The sequence below is a fragment of the Beta vulgaris genome, chromosome 6 (genome assembly GCF_026745355.1).
Source record: "Beta vulgaris subsp. vulgaris cultivar EL10 chromosome 6, EL10.2, whole genome shotgun sequence".
Lineage (NCBI taxonomy): Eukaryota > Viridiplantae > Streptophyta > Magnoliopsida > Caryophyllales > Amaranthaceae > Beta > Beta vulgaris.
The window spans coordinates 17709257-17731993 of record NC_079207.1 but is presented as its reverse complement, the minus strand read 5'-3'; the positions used below and the strand labels follow the sequence as shown (position 1 = coordinate 17731993).

At 34.6% G+C, this 22737-nt stretch overlaps 1 protein-coding gene across 1 annotated transcript; it reads left to right on the top strand.

Moving 5' to 3' along the window:
• The first annotated feature begins 674 nt into the window (after positions 1-674).
• LOC104896050 (protein DETOXIFICATION 27) lies at positions 675-18228 on the top strand. The gene is made up of 8 exons (XM_010682735.4): positions 675-1166; positions 2383-2924; positions 4622-4708; positions 5745-5801; positions 16311-16549; positions 17260-17378; positions 17492-17581; positions 17778-18228. The coding sequence occupies exons 1-8, from the start codon at positions 807-809 to the stop codon at positions 17823-17825; spliced, it is 1542 nt and encodes a 513-aa protein (XP_010681037.2). The 5' UTR covers positions 675-806; the 3' UTR covers positions 17826-18228.
• Positions 18229-22737: the final 4509 nt, after the last annotated feature.

Here is a 22737-nt window from a genome sequence, read left to right as displayed (position 1 = left end):
ACCCGCCCAAAACCCCCAAAATCCAACACAAACCCAAATTTGGAATCTACCATAACCACCCAAACCCCTAGCCGGAAACCACCGTTTTCCACCCACTGCACCAAGCCGAAATTACAAAGGAGAAGTCAGTAATGGTGGTGGTTGTGGTAGAAGAGAGAGAATAAATTGATGACAGTGGTTGGTGGTGGTGTCGGTGAATGAAGTGGGAGGAGAAGAGACAAAGAGGGAGGAGATTAAGAAGTGGTGGTGATGTCGAATGAAGTGGGAGGAGGAGAGAGAGATGGAGAGGAGATTAGAAGAAAGAAGGAGGAGATTAATTAAAGAAAAAAGGGAAAAAAAATCAAAATATTTTTCACCGGTTACGAACAAGTTATAGGTAATCTGACCTAAATTTGGCTTAAATGCTGCAAAGGTTGTATTATCACTGGATTTTCAAAAGGTTGACTTAAATGTGGAAGACCGGGTAAAGGTTGACTTATTTTTGTCAATTTTTCCTTATTTTTATTGTAATTATCATTATTATTTTTGTTGATATTATTATTGTTATTGTTATTGGTATTAATATTATTATTATTATTATTATTATTATTATTATTCGTGGCATATGGCATATAATTTTCTTTGAATTGGATCATTTCACTTTCTTCCGTGAGGTGGTCCCCTAAAAAAAAAATGCAGTTTCTGCAACATTGCAGAATTATATATTACGCACGTTTTAGTTTTGTTCTCTCTAATTATCTTCCTTCCACAACCTTCCTCCTCTCTCTTCCCTTGAAGATAAGCAATTTTGTAAGATCATAAAAGTTATGTCTAGTGACACTAGTTCCAAGAAATTGGAAAACCAAAAGGTTCCATTGTTGGAGAGCTACAATCATTCAGATAATGGAGCTCCTCCATCAACAAAGCAGTTGTTGCAAGATAGATACATTACTAATTATGGAGATCGAAATGGTGATGGTTTTGTTGAACATACTACTCTTGTTAAAAGAGTATGGGCTGAATCCAACAAGTTATGGCATGTCGTCGGCCCATCTATCATTAGCCGAGTTGCTTCCTACAGTTTGTTGATTGCAACCCAAGCATTCGCCGGTCATCTTGGTGACCTTGAGCTTGCTGCCATGTCCATCAGTTGCAATATCGTTGTTGGCTTTGATTTTGGTCTCATGGTACTCTCAAATACTACCTTTGTTTCTTTTTATTGAATTGGCTTTTGTTTTTTAGGTAGTTTCTTTATAATGTATATTTTTTTATTTTATCTATAATTGTTACAAAAATTATTACAAAAAAAGGTCTAATTTTAATATAAAAGTAGACATAGTCGGTCTCGTATAGGAAAAACTCTAATCGCTAACATTTTCTATATCTTTTTCTCCACATTTTCAATTCATCTCTACTACATATTCTCTCTCCTCAAATATTTTATTTTAATTTTGTATTTTTCAAACATAACTCTTACGATTTTGTTTTTCTCTCTTTTAATTTAGGGGATTTGTCTTTTGTTATATGAAAGCAAAGTGTGTAGCTAATGTTTTTAGGAATAAAATGAAGGTAGTAATATAAGATCCAGTAATAAATTTTAGCATATACTCATTTCATTTCGAAATTCTATTGTTTGATTTTTAGACAATTTTAATGTATATACATAAGGTATATCTTTAGTTACGTAATAGTAAAAGTTATAGAAGTTAATAGTATATATTTGGAACGAATCAGATCTTATAGGCTTAAGCTTTATTTACCGACGATCAATACACTCTAAACTCGATCGGAAAAAAGAAAAGAAATGGAGGGAGTATAAACTTGAATTATATTATAAAATTAATGTGAATTTTGTTGATGTTAAAAAATAAATAACATTCATTACATGTATACAGAATTGAATTTTAAATATTTCCTTTATCTTTGAATGTTGGCAAAATCGGCCTTAACACCACAAACTATAGCGCCAGTGCACCTAGCACCAGCTACCAACTTTGACTAATAGCCAAAATGCCACAAACTGTTGTTTTGGGTGCAGCAAGTATCGTAAATGATGTTCAAACTCACCTTTTTTGCTGGCAGCGTGGAATCCGTAATAATTTTCTTTTCAATTTCCTCTTTTTCCTTTCATTTATCCTATTTTTTTTCTTAATAAGAAGCCTAAGTCAAATGAGCATGTGTCGGAAAAGGTTAGCTTAAACGTCATTTAAGACACTTTGCTGTATCAAGGCCAATACTCTGTAGTGTTTTAATTACTAGTCAAAAAGTTGGTAGCGTTGGTTGTACTGGCACCATAATCTGTGATGTTAAGCCAATTTTGCTTATCTGATCTTTAGATATAGAACAATTCGAGTGGCTAAAATTTTTTGGTAGGCCCCGTAACTTCTTTGTGTTGCTACACAGTTAGGAATGGCGAGTGCTTTGGAGACACTATGTGGGCAAGCATATGGAGCAAAGAAATACCACATGTTGGGAATTTACATGCAAAGGTCATGGATTGTATTATTCATATGTTGCATCCTACTTTTACCCTTGTATATATTTGCCTCTCCTCTAATGAAGCTCCTAGGCCAAGCAGATGATGTCGCCGAGTTAGCTGGCACGGCGGCTCTTTGGATGCTGCCGGTTCATTTCAGCTTTGCCTTTCAGTTCCCACTACAAAGGTTCCTGCAATGCCAGCTCAAGGCTGGTGTCGTGGCATGTGTCTCAGTCATAGCGCTGGTGGTGCACTTAACCGTGGCCTGGTTGTTGGTTTCCGTGCTTAAGTTCGGAATCATCGGAGTTGCCATCACGCAGAACTGTGGATGGTGGGTGTTGGTATTAGGAATGTATGGTTATACTGCTTTTGGTGGATGTCCACTTACTTGGAATGGTTTATCCATTGAGGCCTTTTCTGGTCTTTGGGAGTTTTTCAAATTATCTGCCGCTTCAGGAGTCATGCTTTGGTAATTCTCTATCCATTTTAATGATAAAATCTTTAGGTGGTTGGCAATTAGAGTTTTGGAATAAAAATAAAGTTTTAGATCACTTTTAGAATTTTGACTAATCAAAAACTATAAAAGGCGTGTGTCTCAAAGAGAGTTTTGGAATAAAAACTCTAAAAATGAAAAATCTCGTAATATGAGCTTTTTCTTTAGAGGATTTGGTAAAAGAATGTTCAATGACTTTTTTGCCTGTAATAATAATACTATAAATATGTATCAAATTGTCTATAAATGTCATTTCAAACAAACATATGGCAATAATCATTTAGCAATCAGTTAATTGTTGTCAAAGATATTTATACAAAAAAGTTGTCAAATCAGCAGTTAAATCTGCTGAAAAAAAGGTTAAAAACTTAAACAATAAACTCTAAACTCTAAACTCTAACAGCTAAACTATAAACTCTAATTGTCAAACAGGACCTTTTGTAAAGTGCTTTGTGCATGTGTGATAGACATTACTTTTAGTTACCTTAAATAATAAGTTGCTAACATATTTTAGTTACTATAATAATTAGTTTTATATGGGTAGTACCTAAAATAAATTTCATATGTTTCAAAATGGCTGAAATTGATAAGTTAAAATTTCTAACTTTACAAACCTATATGACTAGTAGTTCCAGTACCTTATCAGTTTTGTTTATTTTTTGCCATCTAGTATTGCCAATCTTTTATTATTAAAGCATAGAAAATTATATACAGACATAAAGTCCTAATATTGGAAATATTATGCAATTCATGCATTTCGTTTGAAGACTATTAGTAAATATTGTAATGTGCCACACAGTTAATATATTGGTTTTTAGCGGATGCCACCTCCATATATATGTTTATATATACATATGTAACGGAGCGGAATACATAATCGAACTTAACCTCAACAAATAGCCTTTATCTAAACTTCTCAAAAAAAAAAGGCTTTTATCTAAAGGTGAAGATGTATATGTTAATTATTCTTATTATTTTGATAAGGAAGAATTAAAATGTACTCCCTCCGTTTTGTTTTAATTTACTCGCTTCACTTTTGGAGAGAACTAAGGAGGAAGTATAAAAGTATGAGAGAAAAACTGAAAAGGTGGAGAGAGAAACTGAAAAGAGAGAGAGAGAAACTGAAGAGTGGGTTAAAATATCAAAAAGTGAATGACATGGGTGGAAAAAGAGTAGAAAATAGATGTGATATGTTACCAAAAATAGAAAAAACAACAGTGTGTAAATTAAAAAGAAATAAACTAAAAAGGAAAATGTATAGATTAAAAAGAAATGGAGGGAGTATATCATAGTAAAAATCATTTACAACCTACAACATTCCAAAATGAGCGAATCAAATAGAATGGACCCCCCGAAAAAGCAAGGCAAGAGAGCTAACAACGACTGGTCGTAATACAATTATATGAATCTACTCAAAGTAGAAAATTAAACAAAATTTTATATCTCTTATTCTCTTTGTATAATCTTCGTGGGTAAAATTAAATAGATATTAATTACCTTACTTGATAAAGTCATATGGGATGGCACCCATAACTTGAGATGAAATCTCAATTATTATTTTTCTTGGTATTGTTTTATAAAGTTGTAATGTACTAATGTTAATCAGAAGTGAATGAATTTTTTTGACAGTGTTTATCTATATCTCTAAGTATATATGATTTAATTTGGAATAGCTTGGAAAACTGGTACTACAAAATACTGATACTTCTGACTGGAAATATGAAGAATGCACAGATCGCCCTAGATGCTGTTTCCATATGGTATGACTTTTCTTTTTCGAGTATATTCATACTCTTTATATTCTCTGTCTTAAATTTTTTTTTTTAACATTGAAAAAACGTGCATTAATGAAAAAAACGGACTACAGCCTAAGAATATTTTAGGAGATCATGACATTTGTGCTCGAAACACATGCTTGTCGATCCCTCAATTGGACTAAGACACTGACAATCACAAACATTAAAACAATAACAAACAAAATTAACATATTTTTTCCTAACATGATACGGGAGGTCCGATGAGAGAGGAGCATTGCTTTTCCTTTTGGATCAGACATGAGGGATGTCACCTTTGTTGATCTTTTTCCTATATTGTCTTTTACACCTAGGATTGGACTCGAGAGCCCCTTGTTCAATTGGTCTTCGTCGCCTTACAATTGCGCTTATTGCCTTCTTTCTCGTAATCTTTTCTTTTGCGTTGTCTTCCTCGCAGGGTCGTCTTGCAGATTTTGGGGCCCCGGTTCTAACATGAAAATTGGGCCCCTAATTTTATAAAAAATAAAAATGGAAGGTTAGAGTTCTAAATATAGAAAGTTGAAAATCTAAAGATTTATCATTGACAAATTTATTAAGGGTTGGAAACAAGGGTGATTTCTTCCAATATGAAGTAAAATTTTCAAAAAATATTTTGGGCCCTTATAATTTTGGGGGCCCTATGCTGTTGGGCTCCTTGCATACCCTCATCTACCCCTCTGCTTCCTCGAGTGAATGATCCAGACAACGGAGTTTGTCTTACCTTTGAATACCTGGCACCTGCACTCAAAATTTTGTAAGTTGAGGTACCGATACTTACCATAAATTTTATGTAAATTGGCATGCAGTTCTACAGTTCTTATCTGGGGAATATAATATATATGGTTTAGAACTGTAAGATGGTGTAAAATTAAGACTGAAAGTTTAATGGATACTTAATTGAGTCTAATTGAGTATTGAACTATTTATCTTTTGATGAAGGTAATCTTTCTTGAGTATTTCTCCTTACCTCATTTGTTTTTTGTGTTTCTTTCGGCTTTGTCAGCATGAACATCAACGGATGGGAGATGATGATACCTTTAGCTTTCTTTGTTGGTGCTGGGTAAGTTGGTGTCTTGGTTTCTCTCGTAGTCCCACTCTCACTTTCTCTAGCTCCCTTTGCTATTAAAGAAAGAATACCTCGATTTGGCAAAAAATTAATCTGTCTAGTATCTATAATTACAATGCACTAAAGCAGAAACAGAGAAGACATATGTCAATTTCTCTTAAAAAAATTTCCTATCTTAATCTTCTAAGATATTATATAGAACATAATTTCTATATACAACGTGTTAAGATCAAAGGGAAAGAATTATTAGGAGTAAACAGCTTGAACCTTTTATTATTCACAAACCTATATATATAGGTTACACCAAGTAGGGTAAACACACCCCTAATACAATAAGGAAACTATACATAACATTGCTTTCCTAATACTTCCCCTTAAGTCGGAGTACGCAAATCACAAATGCCCAACTTGCGCAAAATAATGAAATTGTTGACGACCAACCACCTTTGTCAAAACATCAGCTAACTGATGACCTGTTGGAACATAGGCGGTAGAAATATTACCATTCTATAACTCATCCATGACAAAATGACAATCCACCTCTATACGTTTTGTGCGATCATGGAAAACATGATTTTGGGTAATATGAAGAGCAAAATGACTATCACAAAATAATCTCGTCAAGCCAGAGTGCAAAACACCAAGAGAACAAAGCAAATACTTTAACAATTTAAGCTCACAAGTCGTCACTGCCATGGCACGGTACTCAGCTTCTGCAAAAGAGCAAGAAATAGTAGGTTGCTTCTTAGTTTCCAAGAAATAGGAGAAAGACCAAGAAGCACAAATAGCCAGTCAAAGACCTACGTATACGAGTCAGAGGACAAGCGCTAATCACTATCACAAAAGGTAGTGAGACACATATCGTTCACAATAGGTAACAAAATATCTTGTCCTCGACTCCATTAAATATATCGAAGAACACGAATAGCAGCATCCCAATGATCGACCGGCAGATTAATCACAAACTAGGACAAAATATGAATAGAATAACTGAGCTCATGACGAGTAACTGATAAATACACCAACCGACCAGCAAGCCACCTATACTAATCATGATGCGCGCGCAAACGGGCGACCCTCAACATGAGCAAGTTTTTGGTTTTGCTCCATCAGAGCATCAATTGGCTTACATCCCAATATTCCTATCTGTCTCACTCAAAACGTCTAAGGCATACTTGCGTTGAGAGTGGAATAAACCATCCTTTCCCCTAGCAACTTCAATGCCTAACAAATATTTCAGTAAGCCAAAGTCTTTCATATGAAAGCAAGTACACAAATACTGTTCAAAAGCATAAATTACCTCATGAGAAGAACCTGTAACTATCAAATCGTCGACATAAACAAGAACATGCAAGGATGCACTCCGTTTGGTGTAAGTGAAGAGAGAATAATCAACATAAGACTGAACAAAACCAAAATCACGAAGAACTGTAGATAGTTTAGCAAACCACTGCCGTGGTGCTTGACGTAAGCCATACAATGACTTACGTAGTTTGCAAACTTTTCTAGGAACCGGACTATCATACCCAGGTGGAAGGTGGAGAAAAGCATTACAAATATCCATCTGATGCAATTCCTAACCTCATGCTACAGCAACGGCTAAGAAAATACGAACTGTCCCTATCTTCGCAATGGGAGAACACGTCTCATGATAATCAATTCCTGGAACCTGTCGATTACCATGCACAACTAGACGACCTTTAAGGCGCTCAATTTCAGCACTAGATGTATATTTAATTTTTTACACCCAACCACTTTCAATATTTTTCTTACCAGGCGACAAATCCCCAAAGTCCACGTACCATTGCGTTCTAGAGCATCGATCTCCTCCTTCATTGCCAATCGCCATTAAACTGTGTACCTGAGGAGCGTCGTGATTGAAAAGGCAAAGCTAGATATGTAGTAGGGGGTCGATCTTGTGAGCAACTGTGTGAGTAACATAGTCATTGAATTTTGAATTTGGCCTGCGAACACGATGACCCCGACGAAGAATTTCTGTAGCACCTTGAACCACCTTACTCTCCCTTAATTGCAAGGGAGTAACAAATTCCATATATCCCCAACAACAATCCGAGAACCATCACTAATATGAGGAGGAGCAATGTCAACATGCGTATCACCATCAACATATACCAAACTATCGCAACCATGCCTACCTGGCGGTGTGGCAAGCTGGTTTGCAGCCTGGCCGTGGCTGTTGGGCTAGTGCACCGCCAGCTTGCGGCGCTCATCAGGAGGAGAAGCAGACTGGGCACGACTGTCCATAGCCTAATTGCGGTTGTCTGGCTGCTGCCCGGACCCCTGACGCCCCCCATGCAGAACAGTTCGAGGTAAAAAAATCAGCAGCCTCATCTTCAAATATGAGAGGAGGCACATTCTCAACCCGCACCTCATCACTACTAGCGTCCAACTTCGCAACGGGAAAGGTATGCTCAAAGAATTGCACATCACGACTAACAAAAAATCATACGTATCCAAATCAGAAACACGCGAGCCTTTTTGACCATGCGGATAACCCATAAAAATAAATCGTCGGGAACGGGGAACAAACTTATCTTTGACACGAGATCTATGAGCAGCATAACATAAACTCCCAAATAAGATCTCATACGGAGTTTTACCTTCTAAAAGAGGAGTAGGGGTCCTATTTATAAGCTGCACAGCAGATAAAACACACAAACCCCTAAACTCAATAGGCAAGTGAGCTTGGAAACGTAATGCTCGAGCCATATTCAGAATATATTGATATTTTCGCTCAACCCGACCATTTTATTGTGGACTATCAACGCATGAGGTTTGATGTAAAATACCATTTTGCGCATAAAAATGATTTTAAACACAAAAATTCTTGACCATTATCACTACGCAAAATCTTATTAACACTCTTATTAAATTCAGTTTTGACCATGGCACAAAAATCACGAATCAGTTGACCAACTTCATACTTGCCTAACATAAGATACACCCATATAACACGAGAACAATCATCGACAATAGTAAAAAAAATAATGAGCACCACAATGCGCAGACAATAGTAAAAACACACTTGACAATCATCGTCATAAAGGTTTCTTAAATCACTAGTACTAGTAGCTACTTCAGGAAGAGAAAACACAACTTTCATAGATGGATGACCCAAACGCTTATGCCATAACTTTGGTGACTCGGCAACTGTTGTCTTATTTGCTTGAATATGACGAACGGGCCGAAATAGATAGACCCTATTACTCATCTTCCCAGCTCCAATCAGACTCCTCAAACTTTGGTCGTGAATGACACATAGCTTGTTATTAAAAAGAACAATTAACAATTGTTCCTTTAACAATTGAGAAACAGACACTAAATCACAATTAAGAGCAGCACTAGTGAAGAGAAACGCAAAGGCTGCGGTCAAAACAACAGTAAGGGTTGCATTTTTGGCCAACAGCCCTTTCTGTAGCAGCCCTTCACAACGGAGGGCTGCAGTTTAGTCTCAAAACCGCAACTCTTCCGATATGGAAGGGCTGCAGTTTTGGGCCTAAATTGCAACCCTTCTTTGTACAAAGGGTCGCGGTTTTGATCATAACCACAACTCTTTTGACCCAAAAAAAATTCTAAGAAATCTTTTTTTTTTTTGCATTTTTACTCCTAACTATCAAGAAATTTACAACGCTTAACTAATCAAACAAATCAAAACTATAAATTATAAACAAAACAAAATGAAATTTACAGTCGAAACAACAAACAAAACGAAATTATAAATTAACGAATCAACAAGAACATTAAATTGATTCCACAAATTAAATAAAATAAAAAACCTAAAATACAAAATAAAACGCTTAAGTAAACCTCAAATATCACAAGTAACAAATAAATTACAAAAAAAAATGATAAAAACTAGATCAAACTCTAGATCTGATGTAGCGACGGCGAAGGCAACGCTCAACTCCTTATCGCCGAAAAAATTCAGTGTCTAATATTGCTGAAAATTCGATGGAATAAAAAAAAGCCTTACCACAAATCATCGCCGGCATTTCGTCCACTGGAAACTGACTGAACATTGGCGAATTTCGAGACCAAGGCTGATATGGAGATTAGCACGAACCACTGACAACCTCGTTGGAAAACGCACAAAGCAAGTCAATAGTGGTTCAAAAAATTCGAGCTCTAAAACCCCAAAAAAAGGCATAAAAATCAAAGCGAGGTATTAATAAATCACTCTCACTCAGACGTGAGAAAATTCGAATGATTTAGGTGACAACCGGTGAAGAAATGAGAGGAGAGAGAAAGTCAACTATTGCCTCATTGCGAACCCTCACCTGCGAAGAAATGGGGATGAGAGGAGAGACACGATGACTGGTTTGTGGTGGTGAGGAGACAAACGACGAAGAAGGTGAGGAGAAGAACGATGAAGGAGGAGAGGAAAGGGAGGAGAGAGAATGAGGGAGATGCGCTGACTGCTTTGTGAGATTTGTTTAACTTAGCGCTAAGTTGAACCATTTAAAAGCCCACCTATCAAAACAAAAAAAGCCCGCGAATTAATGATAAAGGGTTGCAATTAGCCCAAAAACCGCAACCCTTCACTACTTATAGGGCTACGGTTTTTGGCTAATCGCATCCCTTCACTAAAAGGGTTGCGGTTTTTGCATTGACCGCAACCCTTCATATACGAAGGGGTGCGATGCTTGGGTTATTAACTGCAACCTTTCACTATTAAGGGTTGCGTTTCTTATAAAACAATGCAACCCTTGCACTGCAGCCCTTGCAATTTTTTCCACTAGTGCAGGAACATATAAAACATCATCCAAAATCAAAGTATCACTCAACCGAGCACGCCCTTCCTTAGTAGTAGTGGTGCTTTTACCATTAGGTAATCCCACCGGTGATGATGAAATATCACGAATATCAAAGAATAAAGTAATATTACTGGACATGTGATTGGAAGCACCGATATCAATAATCCAATCATTGTAAGTCATCTTACCATGAGGATTTAAAGAGGAAGAAGAAGAGGCATCCTTGAGATTGACGGCAGTCATACGAGTAGAAAATTAAGTATCACTCAAGGTAGGCATACTAGCACGGTCAAATTTAGTGACGTCACTTGAACCTCCACCACTATGGTTGCTACTCACATTACCAACAAAACTACCACGGCCTCCAGACTTCCAATCAGGGAAACCATAAAGCTCAAAGCAAAAATCTTTTATATGACCCTTCACGCCACAACGAGAACAAACCCTATCATCACTAGGACCTCTATAGAAATGACAACCCCGACACTGCCATCAGCACGACCTTTAGACTCGCCAGCAGGCAGCAACAATAAACCTGACAGCTTTGGGGCGTGAATCAGGCGCCGTAGTAATTGAAGTATAGCGTTCAGAAGCCAAAATCTTACCATGAGCATAGGCAAGAGAGGGTAAAGGATCCATAATCAATAAAGTAGACACCTCGGTCTTGAATTGCACAGGATCAAGATTGATCACAAACTTGTGCAAACATTCATTATATAGCAAAGTTTGATATTCTTTCGCAGCAGAACACGAACAAGCAGGAGCTTAGACTACAATCTACACAACTCGCCATAATAAATAGACATCGAACGACCACGTTGCTTGCAATCATATATTTTACTCTTTAATTCATGCACAGGAGAACCAGTACGAAGAGAATAACGATCACACAAATCATCCCACAAAGTCTTTACATGATCAGGAAAAGTTACAGTTGCACGAATAGGTTCAAAAAGAGTATTAAATATCCAAGCAACAAGAGTAGAGTTCACAATCCCCCATTGTTCCAAATCAGGAGACTTGGAAGCGGGTTTAACAATCAAACTATTAACAAAACCAAGTTTATTCTTCGCACGAAGATTATTAGTAATTGAATTAAACCATTGATCATAATTATCACCCTTTAAAACAATAGGAGTAATAATAGCACCTGTATCTTCCGAGGGATGAACATGATACGCCGAAAAAAGTTCGTAGCGCTAGGCATTAGCTTCTCCCCTAATAAAGAAATCACAACGGCGCAGTAGAACACGAGCAGGAATTGGAATCAACTGACACCAAACATCAAGCAAGAAATGGGTACTTAAACAGACGATCAACACAATCGCACACCCACAACAAATTCAAGATCACGTCAAGAATTTGCACAAGGGATCGGAAAAAAATGGAAACCCTATTAGAGTTGCTCTTGATGCCATGTTAAGATTATGCAAAGGGAGAGAATTATTGGGAGTAAACGACTTGAACTTTTTATTATTCACAAACGTATATACATAAGTTACAAAAAGTAGGGTAAACACACCCCTAATTCAAGAAGGAAACTATACATAACATATCTTTCCTAATAGAACTACTATTTTTTTGATGAATTTTTTATAGATAATATTCTTGAATTAATAAAGTAATTTTATGAAAATTTAATTTTGAATGTTCAAATTTAATCTTCAATTTCTTTTGCCTATATCTTTTGCCTGGTTCGATATTAACTTTTCAAAATTGGACTTAGCTAGAACTAAACTTGAACCATTCCAAACAAATGGACATTTGGACTCATATATTAATGTCACTAAAATTATTATTTTGTAAATAGAAAAAATTTATACCAAAAGGCAGGAAAAGCCAAAAGCCCAAACATCATACAACCAAAGCACTGACCAACAGGTCATGCAACCAAAGCAACACAACCAAACAGGTTGAAAGAAACAACAGAACAAGGGACAAATATTTGCCAAACGAGGTAATTGATAACTCCTAGTATACATGTACAAGAAAGAGAGTTTGGTCCATATACAAGTCTAAAGGAAGTTTCATATTAAAACCAATTTGTAGTAGTATGAGTAGCTCATTTAGCTTATATTATGGTACTTTCTTTCCTCTTTCTCCAATGTGAGATAACTCACATGTGCAACAAATTTAAAGTTCAACAATACACCATAACACCGGTAACTTGATTATCCTAACAAGGACATCAATACTATACTGAGTATGCTGGAAAATCCTCTCATTTCTCTCTAACAACTGATGCACAGTAATAGACAGCCATTCTGCACCAAATATTGTTTTCTTGATTTAGACTTCAGCTGATGAGTAATCTGGAGATGCATCCAATTATCAGTCTCATGATCTATCTTCAACCATAGGAGTATTTTAGTCCAGACAACAGCAGTGAACACACAATCAAAGAAAAGGTGTGCAACTAACTCATTATGAAATCCATAGAAGCAACACATAGGGTGACAAGTGACACTATTTTCAACAAATTATCACAGGTCCTAGGCATACCCAAGATGGCTAGCCAAGTCACAACTGCGTTCTTGCAGATCATCTTCTTCCATTGAAGTGATTGAACACTATCCACTCTACTTTTTAAGTCCTTGTAGAACTTCTGATAGAAAAGTGGGACATACCCAGTAGATTGGCACCTGCCGCACCTCCCAAACCATTATCCACAAGGACTAAAATTACTATAATGAATTGATTGATGCTTGATAGTGGACCACGATATAAGTCGACTTCAATGTGAATCAAATTGATTTAAATAGCTTGTGAACATATAATTCCTTCATTTTTAAGTAATGAATTTGGCACATTTGTGAACACATATTTTTTACTATTAAACTTTTGTTTGAATATAAATAATTAAAAACATATTTACAAATAATACTTTAAAAATGTATAACGAGACAAATATAACAAGTCTTCATATTACTATATCTTTTATTATCTCTCTCATATAGGGAAGGGGAAGAAAGATGGAGTCTCCCTTTCAAAATATTATATTACCTTTAATAATTTAATGAAATAAAAAAAAATTAAAGAACTTTTTTTCATTTCAACTTCCTTTTTAAATAATTTGAAAATGATTTATCCATCAGATATTTCAATCAAAAATTAAATTAATAGAATACTTAGACATTTTTTTATATATATAAGAAATATGGTATACATGACGTCTACCTGAAAGCTCGAAACACTCACTACCTTCTATACTATTCAATTCAGTCAAACCAACTCATTATGTCTATTCTTTTTGTTCAAAATTCATTCACAAAAGAATAACATATAAATTTACTCAGAACCTTTTTTAGTTTTACACATTACCGAATTAATATATCTAAATGTATGTAACTAGTAATCTTTTATCATTTTAAGTGTAATTATAATTATAATATAATTGTTGGTATATAATAGAATAATAAGTTTTGAAATTAAGCACGAATCGCGTGCATGTAAAGTTATTATATAAATAGCACAAGAAGGCTAAAGTGTTCCATCGATTTTTTCTAACTAAATGCAAGTCTTACTCACTAAACATCGACTTCCAAAATATCTGAAATATCCCTAGCTAATATCCTAAATCTATTACTTTCTCCCGTACCCCCCTTCATAATTGGAGAGAGCTTTCATTAGTCCACCATCTCACTTATCAGTTCACCATATCACATGATAAGGGGGGAATATGTCACCATCTCACATTATATCACAATAATAGATTATGAAGTTTTCATTAGAGAGCGCTTTCACTAGCCCACCATCTCACTCTCAGTAATAGTTATACTTTATACTACTATATACGTTTTTTTAATCAAATACCCCCGAGTTTTCAAAAAATTTACCGGATACCCTCGCACTTTTGAAAATACACTTGATACCACCCAGTTTCAACATAATACACCCAAATCCCCTTAATAGCTAACGACGTTAACCGTCAATAGTCATTAATAGTAATTATCTGATTAAAACCGTAATTAACCCTAACCCTAAACACTAATCTTAACCTTTAAACCTAAACCCTAACCCACCCTTTTACCCTCCCTCCCACCACGCTCCCCCCACCCCACCCTAGCAGTTCCCCCTCCCCCACCATCCCGCCGCTGCCGCACCCTCTCGTAGTTCCCACAGCACTTCCCCCCACCCCCGTCGAATTCCCCCCACCCTCCCTCTCCCCTGTCGAATTCCCGCCCCTCAATTCCACAGCTGAGCTCGTCGTCGTCTGCAACTCGGTCCCTCCCCCATTCTCTGAATTTGGCTCCCCTCACCCGACCCTCGGCGGTTAACTAACGCTGCTTTTTTCTCTCTCTCCTCTACTCATGCTGCGGAAATTGATTCTGTTTTGAAACGCAGCCACCTGATGTGGGATGCGGAAATTGGCTGAGGGAGGGTTGCGAAAGTCGATGGGGGTGGGGGCTGCTAGGGGTGGTGGCAGGGTGGGGAGGGGTGGTATAAAGGTGGTTAGGGTTATAGATAGGGCAAAGGTTTAGAGTTAGGATTAGTGGTTAATTAAGGTTGAAAACAACAAAATAAGGGTTAATGACTAACGACAGTTAACAGAGTTAATTGTCCATAGTCATTCAGGGTATTTGGATGTATTGTTATGAAACTACGGGGTACCCCGTGTATTTTGAAAAGTGCGAGGGTACCTCGTGAATACATAGAAAACTCGGGAGTATTTGGTGAAAAACTGTACTATATATGCACTTACTTGAAAGTATATTCTCTTCCTCTTATATTTACGTATTTTTAGAAAAGTTTTAGAACAAAGTAACAGTTAATGAAAAGTAGACAAGAGTTGTAAAAAGTTTATGAATATAGGAAAAGATAAAAAATGCAGAAAGTTCTGAATGATGAAGAAAAGTTTAGAAAAGGTTTAAATCATCTGCTTACAAAACAAAATAAATTCATGAAAAATAAGTTGAAGAGAACGTACTATAAATTATTTAGGGAAGATATTATACAAGAGTAAGAGTCAATTTAAATTATAATTTCTTTTAGGGAATACTTTGTATTATCACCAAAGAAAAAATTATAGGAATAATCTCAACTATTGTCATTTTGTTTTTTAATAATCTCAGCTATGCATTATCGTACAATAATCCCAACTATAAATGTTGTCTTCCCAATAAAATCCCAACTATAAAGTCATGGGATGAAAAGAACACTATATATAATTGAGATTACTTTGAAAAAACCCATAGTTGGGAATGTTAGTAGAAAAAGTCATATTTTAGATTATTCCTATCAATTTTTCATATTATATGTCAAAGTAAAAAACTCCATACTCTAATAATTTTAAATCGCCATGTACGTCCTTCATTTCTTATTGGATCATCATATTGACTTGTTTACACTATTTGTATATCAACTTTGACCATCTTTAATTACTTATTTATAAAGGTAAATGTTATGATATTAGTTGCTGATAGTTTAGTCTCAATGCATGTTTTCACAATATTATTTCTTCATACTTTTATATGATATATAATTAAATATTGATGGTCAAATACGTACATCGACAAGTGTGCCCATGTAGTCAATATGAGGCATCTATTAAGAAATAGAGGAAGTATTTACTAATCATTTATATTGAGAGTGTTTTAGAAGAACTATGTAATTCTAAAGAGTGTCAAGATGCCAAGTAAAAACAATGATAAGGAAAGGAGAGAGTACGATAATTACTCAGATTTTATATTAATCTAATGATGGTATTGGAGGTGTGAATATTAAACAGAGTTAGGGTAGCAAATGAGCTCGGAGCAGGAAATGGAAGAGGAGCCAAATTCGCAACCACTGTAGCAGTCATGACATCCATAATAATTGGGATATTCTTCTGGATACTGGTTTTGATGTTTCACGACAGATTAGCTTTTATTTTTTCGACCAGTCAACTAGTTGTTGGAGAGGTTAACAAACTTTCAGTACTTCTGGCCTTCTCGATTCTCCTTAACAGTGTCCAACCTGTTCTCTCCGGTAATCTCTCTATCCTTTTTATTGAATTTGAATGGAACTCTACCCTTTGTGTTTCAATTATTTTGATGTAACTATCTCATAAGCAATCGTATAGTTTCTCTCCAACCTCTTTTTGAACCCTACTTGTAAATTATTATTGCTCTAATTATATTATCATATGTTTCATGATTACTAACAAATTACCGGCCACGAATCCTAGTATTTATATCAAAAGTATAGAAAGTCACAATTAGTATATCATTAAAAAGCCTTACATTGTCCGTACAATATTTTATTATCTGCAATACGTAAATCTTTCTCTTGTCAAATGATGTGGTGTCATGTCATCATATACATATGTTAATCAAATCCTATAATATATATGAATAACATGCGTGCTTCCTTTGACAAAAAAAAATAAAAATACTTTCTCTGTTTCAAAATATTACGCAATTCTCCAAGCACGCTTGCTAATGCATAACTGTAAATATTAATATCTCGAATTTCTACATGTAAAAATCATAAAAAGTTGATGTTGTAGAAGTATATACCAAGATGAATCTACATGATTTTCACAATAAATGTTCAAAAAATAGTGTCTGAATAATTAAAATCCCAAAACATGTTCAAAAAAGAGTGTTTGAATAGTGTAAAACTCAAACCGTGTCATCTATTTTGCAATGGAAGAAGTAATTAAGATTGTTAGCTTTTTTTGTGTGCGTTGGTTGTAGGTGTTGCAGTGGGATCAGGGTGGCAAAGCACTGTGGCTTACATTAATCTCGGATGCTACTATTTACTCGGTCTACCTCTTGGCTTTCTGATGGGCTGGAAATTTAATCAAGGTGTTATGGTAATTTCCCACTCTTGTATTTAGTTGACTCTTGATTCTTTTGAAGATTGATTCATGTTTAGTAACCATTGACCAATAATTCATTAACCTAAAATTTCTTGGAATGATTCTAGGGCATTTGGGCAGGAATGATTTTTGGCGGTACTGCAGTTCAAACAGTAATATTAACTATCATCACTATTCGATCTGATTGGGACAAAGAGGTAATCACATTCTATAATTGTTTCAACCAATTTAATTATCGACAAGTTTCTAACATACTATCAATTTAAAGGATTTCACGTTAAAAGGATCCTGAATTTTTTTATTAAAAAAAAAAGAGCGTGGAAATATATCTAGTCTTTTCTTTATATTCCACAAAATAATGAATGATTTGGAGTTTAATACTTTGAATTTCAGGCACAGAGGGTAAGCATGCATGTACAGAAGTGGGCAGAGGGCTTCTAACAATCATTTAAAGCCTAATATTTGTCCAAAATAAAAGTGCCTTAAGTTTGGATCACGGAATATGTGATCAGTTTTTTTTTTTTATGAAATACCGCAATTAGAGCAGTGACCATAAAATTATCAAATATTTCTTTAAATGGAAAAATTCATTACCATATTTTCAATTTAGGACTTTTCTTTTTAATAATCTTTAGTATGGATTATGTTAAACTGATCATTAAAACCTATTATCCATAGTTAGGACTATTGTATCTTATATGAATTTATCATATATTTTTGTATTGTTCGTATATAAGAAGAACACGAATGATGTTCTGATTTGAGAGAAGAATTCTCATGAATATGAGAATGAAGAAACTAAAATTTCATAAAATGTTCAGTTTGTCTTACAGAACTATGATCTAAGATATTTATATAAGAGAGGAAAAGGAAGGGAGAGAAACTCCAGCTTACCTAATACAAATTAGAAACAACTAACTAATACCAACTTGTAACAAACTTATAACAGAAAGCTAAACTAACTAACTGAAATTATAAATTAACATATACTCCCCCTGCAAGCTGGAAGGTGGATCAGGTGGAAGGAAGTAATCATAGCTTGAGAGAAATAAACTTATATTGATCAGCTGCTAGAGCCTTGGTCATAATATTTACAGGTTGTAAAATAGAAGAAACATGATGTATTTTGATGAAACCCGCTTGAACATTCTCCCTGACATAATGCACATGTAACTTGATTTGCTTAGTCCTTTCATGTAGGGACATGATTCTCAGCTATGTGTTAAGTAGAGGTATTGTCACAAAATAAATTAATTGGTTGAGAAACAAACACTTGAAGATCTTGATAAACCTTCAAGACAAACAACCTTATTTATATTGTGACTCATACTCTTGTATTCTACTTCAGCTGAGCTTTTAGACACTATGTTCTGTTTCTTGGTTTTCTATGAGATCAAAGAGTTACCAAGGAACACACAATATCTAGTAAAAGATCTACCAGATGCCAGACAATTATTACCCCCAGTCAGCATCACCATAAGCTTTCAGTTGGAGATCAATATTATCTATGATCGTAAAACAACCTAAAATCAAGTGTCCCTTTCAAGTATCTAAGGACATGCATTGCTGCATTCATATGAGGAGTTCTTCGATCACATAAGAATTGACTCAATTGTTGCACAACATAGATATCGGGCCTTATCATGTCTCTAGATCTTTCAGTCTGTGACCATCATGATCATTGAGAATTAACGCCTTAGGAAAAGGAAATGCAGCAGTTTTGGAATGTTCCATCTTTATATCTTTCAGCATATCAACCACATACTTCCTTTGATCTATATTATCTCTATTATATAAGCCAAGGGAGGAGGTGTGGTGTCCTCTTTTGAAGTGACTAAAATACCCTTAATAATCTAATTAATGGAATGAAAAAAATTACAAAAGCAAATCATTTAAAAATTCTCATTCCAACTTGCCATTTAAAACAAGTTTAAAATGGTGTATGCATCAAATACTTCAATCAAAAATTAAATGGACAAAATATTTATACCTTATAAAAAAAGATGGCATACATAACGTGCATATGAAAAGTCTGAACATTCACTACCTTTGATACTCTTTAATTCAGTTAAACTAACTCATTATTTTTGTTCTTTCTGTTCAATATTCATTCACAAAAAATTAATGTTAACAATCACTCACAGCCTTTTTTATTTTTTTACATTACCGAATTAATATATCTAAATTCATCTAGCTGTTGAATTTTTCATATTTAAGTTTAATCATAAATAAAGTACGAATGGAGTATCTAATAGAATAACAAATTTTGAAATTAACGCACGCATCGCGTGCATATGAAGGCTAGTATTATATAAGTGAAGGGGGGAGGAAGATAGTGTCCCCTTTTAAAAAGTCTGAAATACCCTTAATGAATTTAAATTGTCATATATATTAAATAATCTTTTTTTTCTCCTACTTGCCATATATATTGAATAAGTTAATAACGGAATTGAATTTGAAATTTCAATTAAATATTTAATTAAGGAGAATGATTTCCTTTTTTTAACCTATGTATGAAAGACTCTATTAAAAAAATTAAAATGACAATATAACTTGATTGACATAATTAGAAGAAAAAATAAAAATTGGATTTCATATTAATAATTATACTTATAATATTTCAAATCCTAAATGTTGATTATTCTTTAGTAATCTCTATTATGTAAATCAAACTCTTTTCGACGATTGAACCCGATACACAAATTTTTCCACTTTATTTGAGCACAAACTTTCTTCTACAGTATATTTCTTTCTCTCAATAATATATTCGAATAATGATGAACAAATAAATAAAAAAACCAATGAAGTATTGATAAAAGAAAAATATATTTAAAAAATTAATAATAATTATAAATATATTTTCAAATCAATTTTTTTATAACAAAGATTAATAACTAATTGAGAAAATAAAAAAAAAACTAAGAGGACACTCATGCATAGGGTGCAAAAAATGCTAGTTAAGAAGAATGCCCACAGAAGTTCTAGAAACCTCAATACCTAGAAAGTATTTCAGCTCACCTAGGTTCTTGATAGTAAAAGCACTATCTAAAGCCTTTTTATTGTTCTATACTGTTTCCAAATCAGATCCAGTGAGAAGTAAATCATCAACATAAGCAAAAATTATGGTGAAGTGATTGCCATCTTGTTTAGTAAACATGAAATAATCACGTTTAGATTGAATGAAGCCAAAACAGACCAGAAACTCGCTCAATTCTAGGTTCCTTTTGCCTAGAAGCTTGTCGTAGGCCATATAAGGATATTTTTAGCTTGCATATCTGATTAAGCTATGCTACGTAACCAAATGAAGGTGTCATATATAGTTCTACATCAATAAAACCATGTAAAAAGGCATTATTTACATCTAATTGAAGTAAATGCCAATTGTGAGCAGAAGCTAGATCTATAATAGTCCTCATAGATGTACACTTTGCAACTAGACTGAAGGTGTGCTTGAAATCTTTGCCCTTGATATGTTTATCACCCCTAGCAATAAGCCTGGGTTGTGCCTCTCAATACTTCCATCAGGCCTCAACTTCACCTTATAATCCCATTTACACCCAATTGTTGTCTTCCCTGAAGGTAGAGTAGTTAGCTCCCAGGTTTGATTTTTATCTAAGACAGATGATTCTTTGTTTATTGCCTCAATCCAGCTAGGATCACGTTTATCTCGATGATAGGAAGTAGGTTCAGGTGTAGAAAGAACCGTAGAAAGACTAGTAGAGTGTTGAATCTGAGCAAAAAGTAAAAAATATTGTAATTTGGATGGCAAATGAGAAGTTCTACAAGATTTTATAATAGGAACCACATGTAGAGAAGGGGAAGGAATAAGAGATGCTTGTGGAGAATTAGAAAGACAATTATGAGTTGGAGGAGAGGATGTAAAAGAGACATCCTGATTAGAAGTAGGAATAGAAGGATTGTTTGTAGAAGTCATAGGTTCATTGAGGGAGGAATCTATGTGGAAGAAAATTCTAAATCAACATCAGCAAGATTCACAAGTGGATAAGAAATATGCTTAGGTAAAGAGGTGTTTTCCTTTCAAAAGAAAAAATATGCTCATGAAAAATCACATCTCTGCTAAGAACAACTTTATGATTATCAAGGTCATAAAGTTTATAACCTTTTTGGGCATAAGGGTAACCCAAAAGCACATATCTCTTTGCTTTGGAAGCAAATTTATCACCAATTCTAACTAGAAGACATCATAGGCATCCTATTACTCTTAAAGCACTATAATCAAGGGCTTTACCAAGAAGTAATTCGCTAGGAGTTTTCCAATTCAAGACAGGACTAGGAAGCATGTTGATTCAAAATGTAGCAGAGAGAATACAATCACCCCAAAACTTGAGAGGAAGATGTCCTTGAAACCTGATTGCCCTAGCAGTTTTAAGAATATGTTTATGCTTCTTTTCAACCCTCCCATTTTGCTGAGGGTTGCCAGAAATAGACCTTTGATGGATGATACCTTTCTTAGCCAATAAAGCTGCATGCAAAAACTTCTTGAACAATTTTTGTACCATTGTCACTTCTGATGTGCTTAATGTCATTATTGAAATAATTCTTCACATAGTTCAGAATTACAGATACAACAGAAGGAACTTGTTGCTTACTATGAATCAAATGTGTCCAAGTTGTTTTAGTATGATCATCAAGTATAGTGAGAAAATATGATGCACCAAATAAGCTAAGATTCTTGTAAGGACCCCAAATATCCATATGAACAAGATCAAAAGGATTTTGTTTTACTATAAAATGGCAAAAAATACAAGGTTCATAAGAGAAATCATGTTCATTCCATCATATGGAACTATTTTATGTTTGATTTTGGCTAGGGAAGGGTCACCAAGTCTGGCATGTAACAAAGACAAAAAAATTTGTTCATTCCAGTAGTATTTACAGAACAATCATGCTGATTATCAACATTATTATCAACAACTTGAGAAATAGTAGAAGCTAAATCAGCTTTAACATGACAAGAAAGAACATCAAAGGATGATTCGTTGCTACTGAATTTATACAATTCGGAATTTTTTTCCAGTGGCCTTTAACTTGTTAGTTGAAACGTCCTGAAAAAGAGAATAAGAAGAGTAGAAATGAGCAACAAGATTGTTTTGATCTAAGAGTGTACCTATAAATAATAATTTATGATGGAAATCAAGAATGAAAAGAACTTTGTTTAAGAAAAACATCATGATTAACTGAATATTTCCAGTTTGAATAACCTTCTCAACAGTTCCATCAGGCAATCCAACTTGAATAGGTGTAAGTAAATTTGTTAAGGAAAAGATGTACTTAAAGATATGTGATCGCTTGCACCAGTGTCAATTATCCATGAATGATTATCAAAATTATG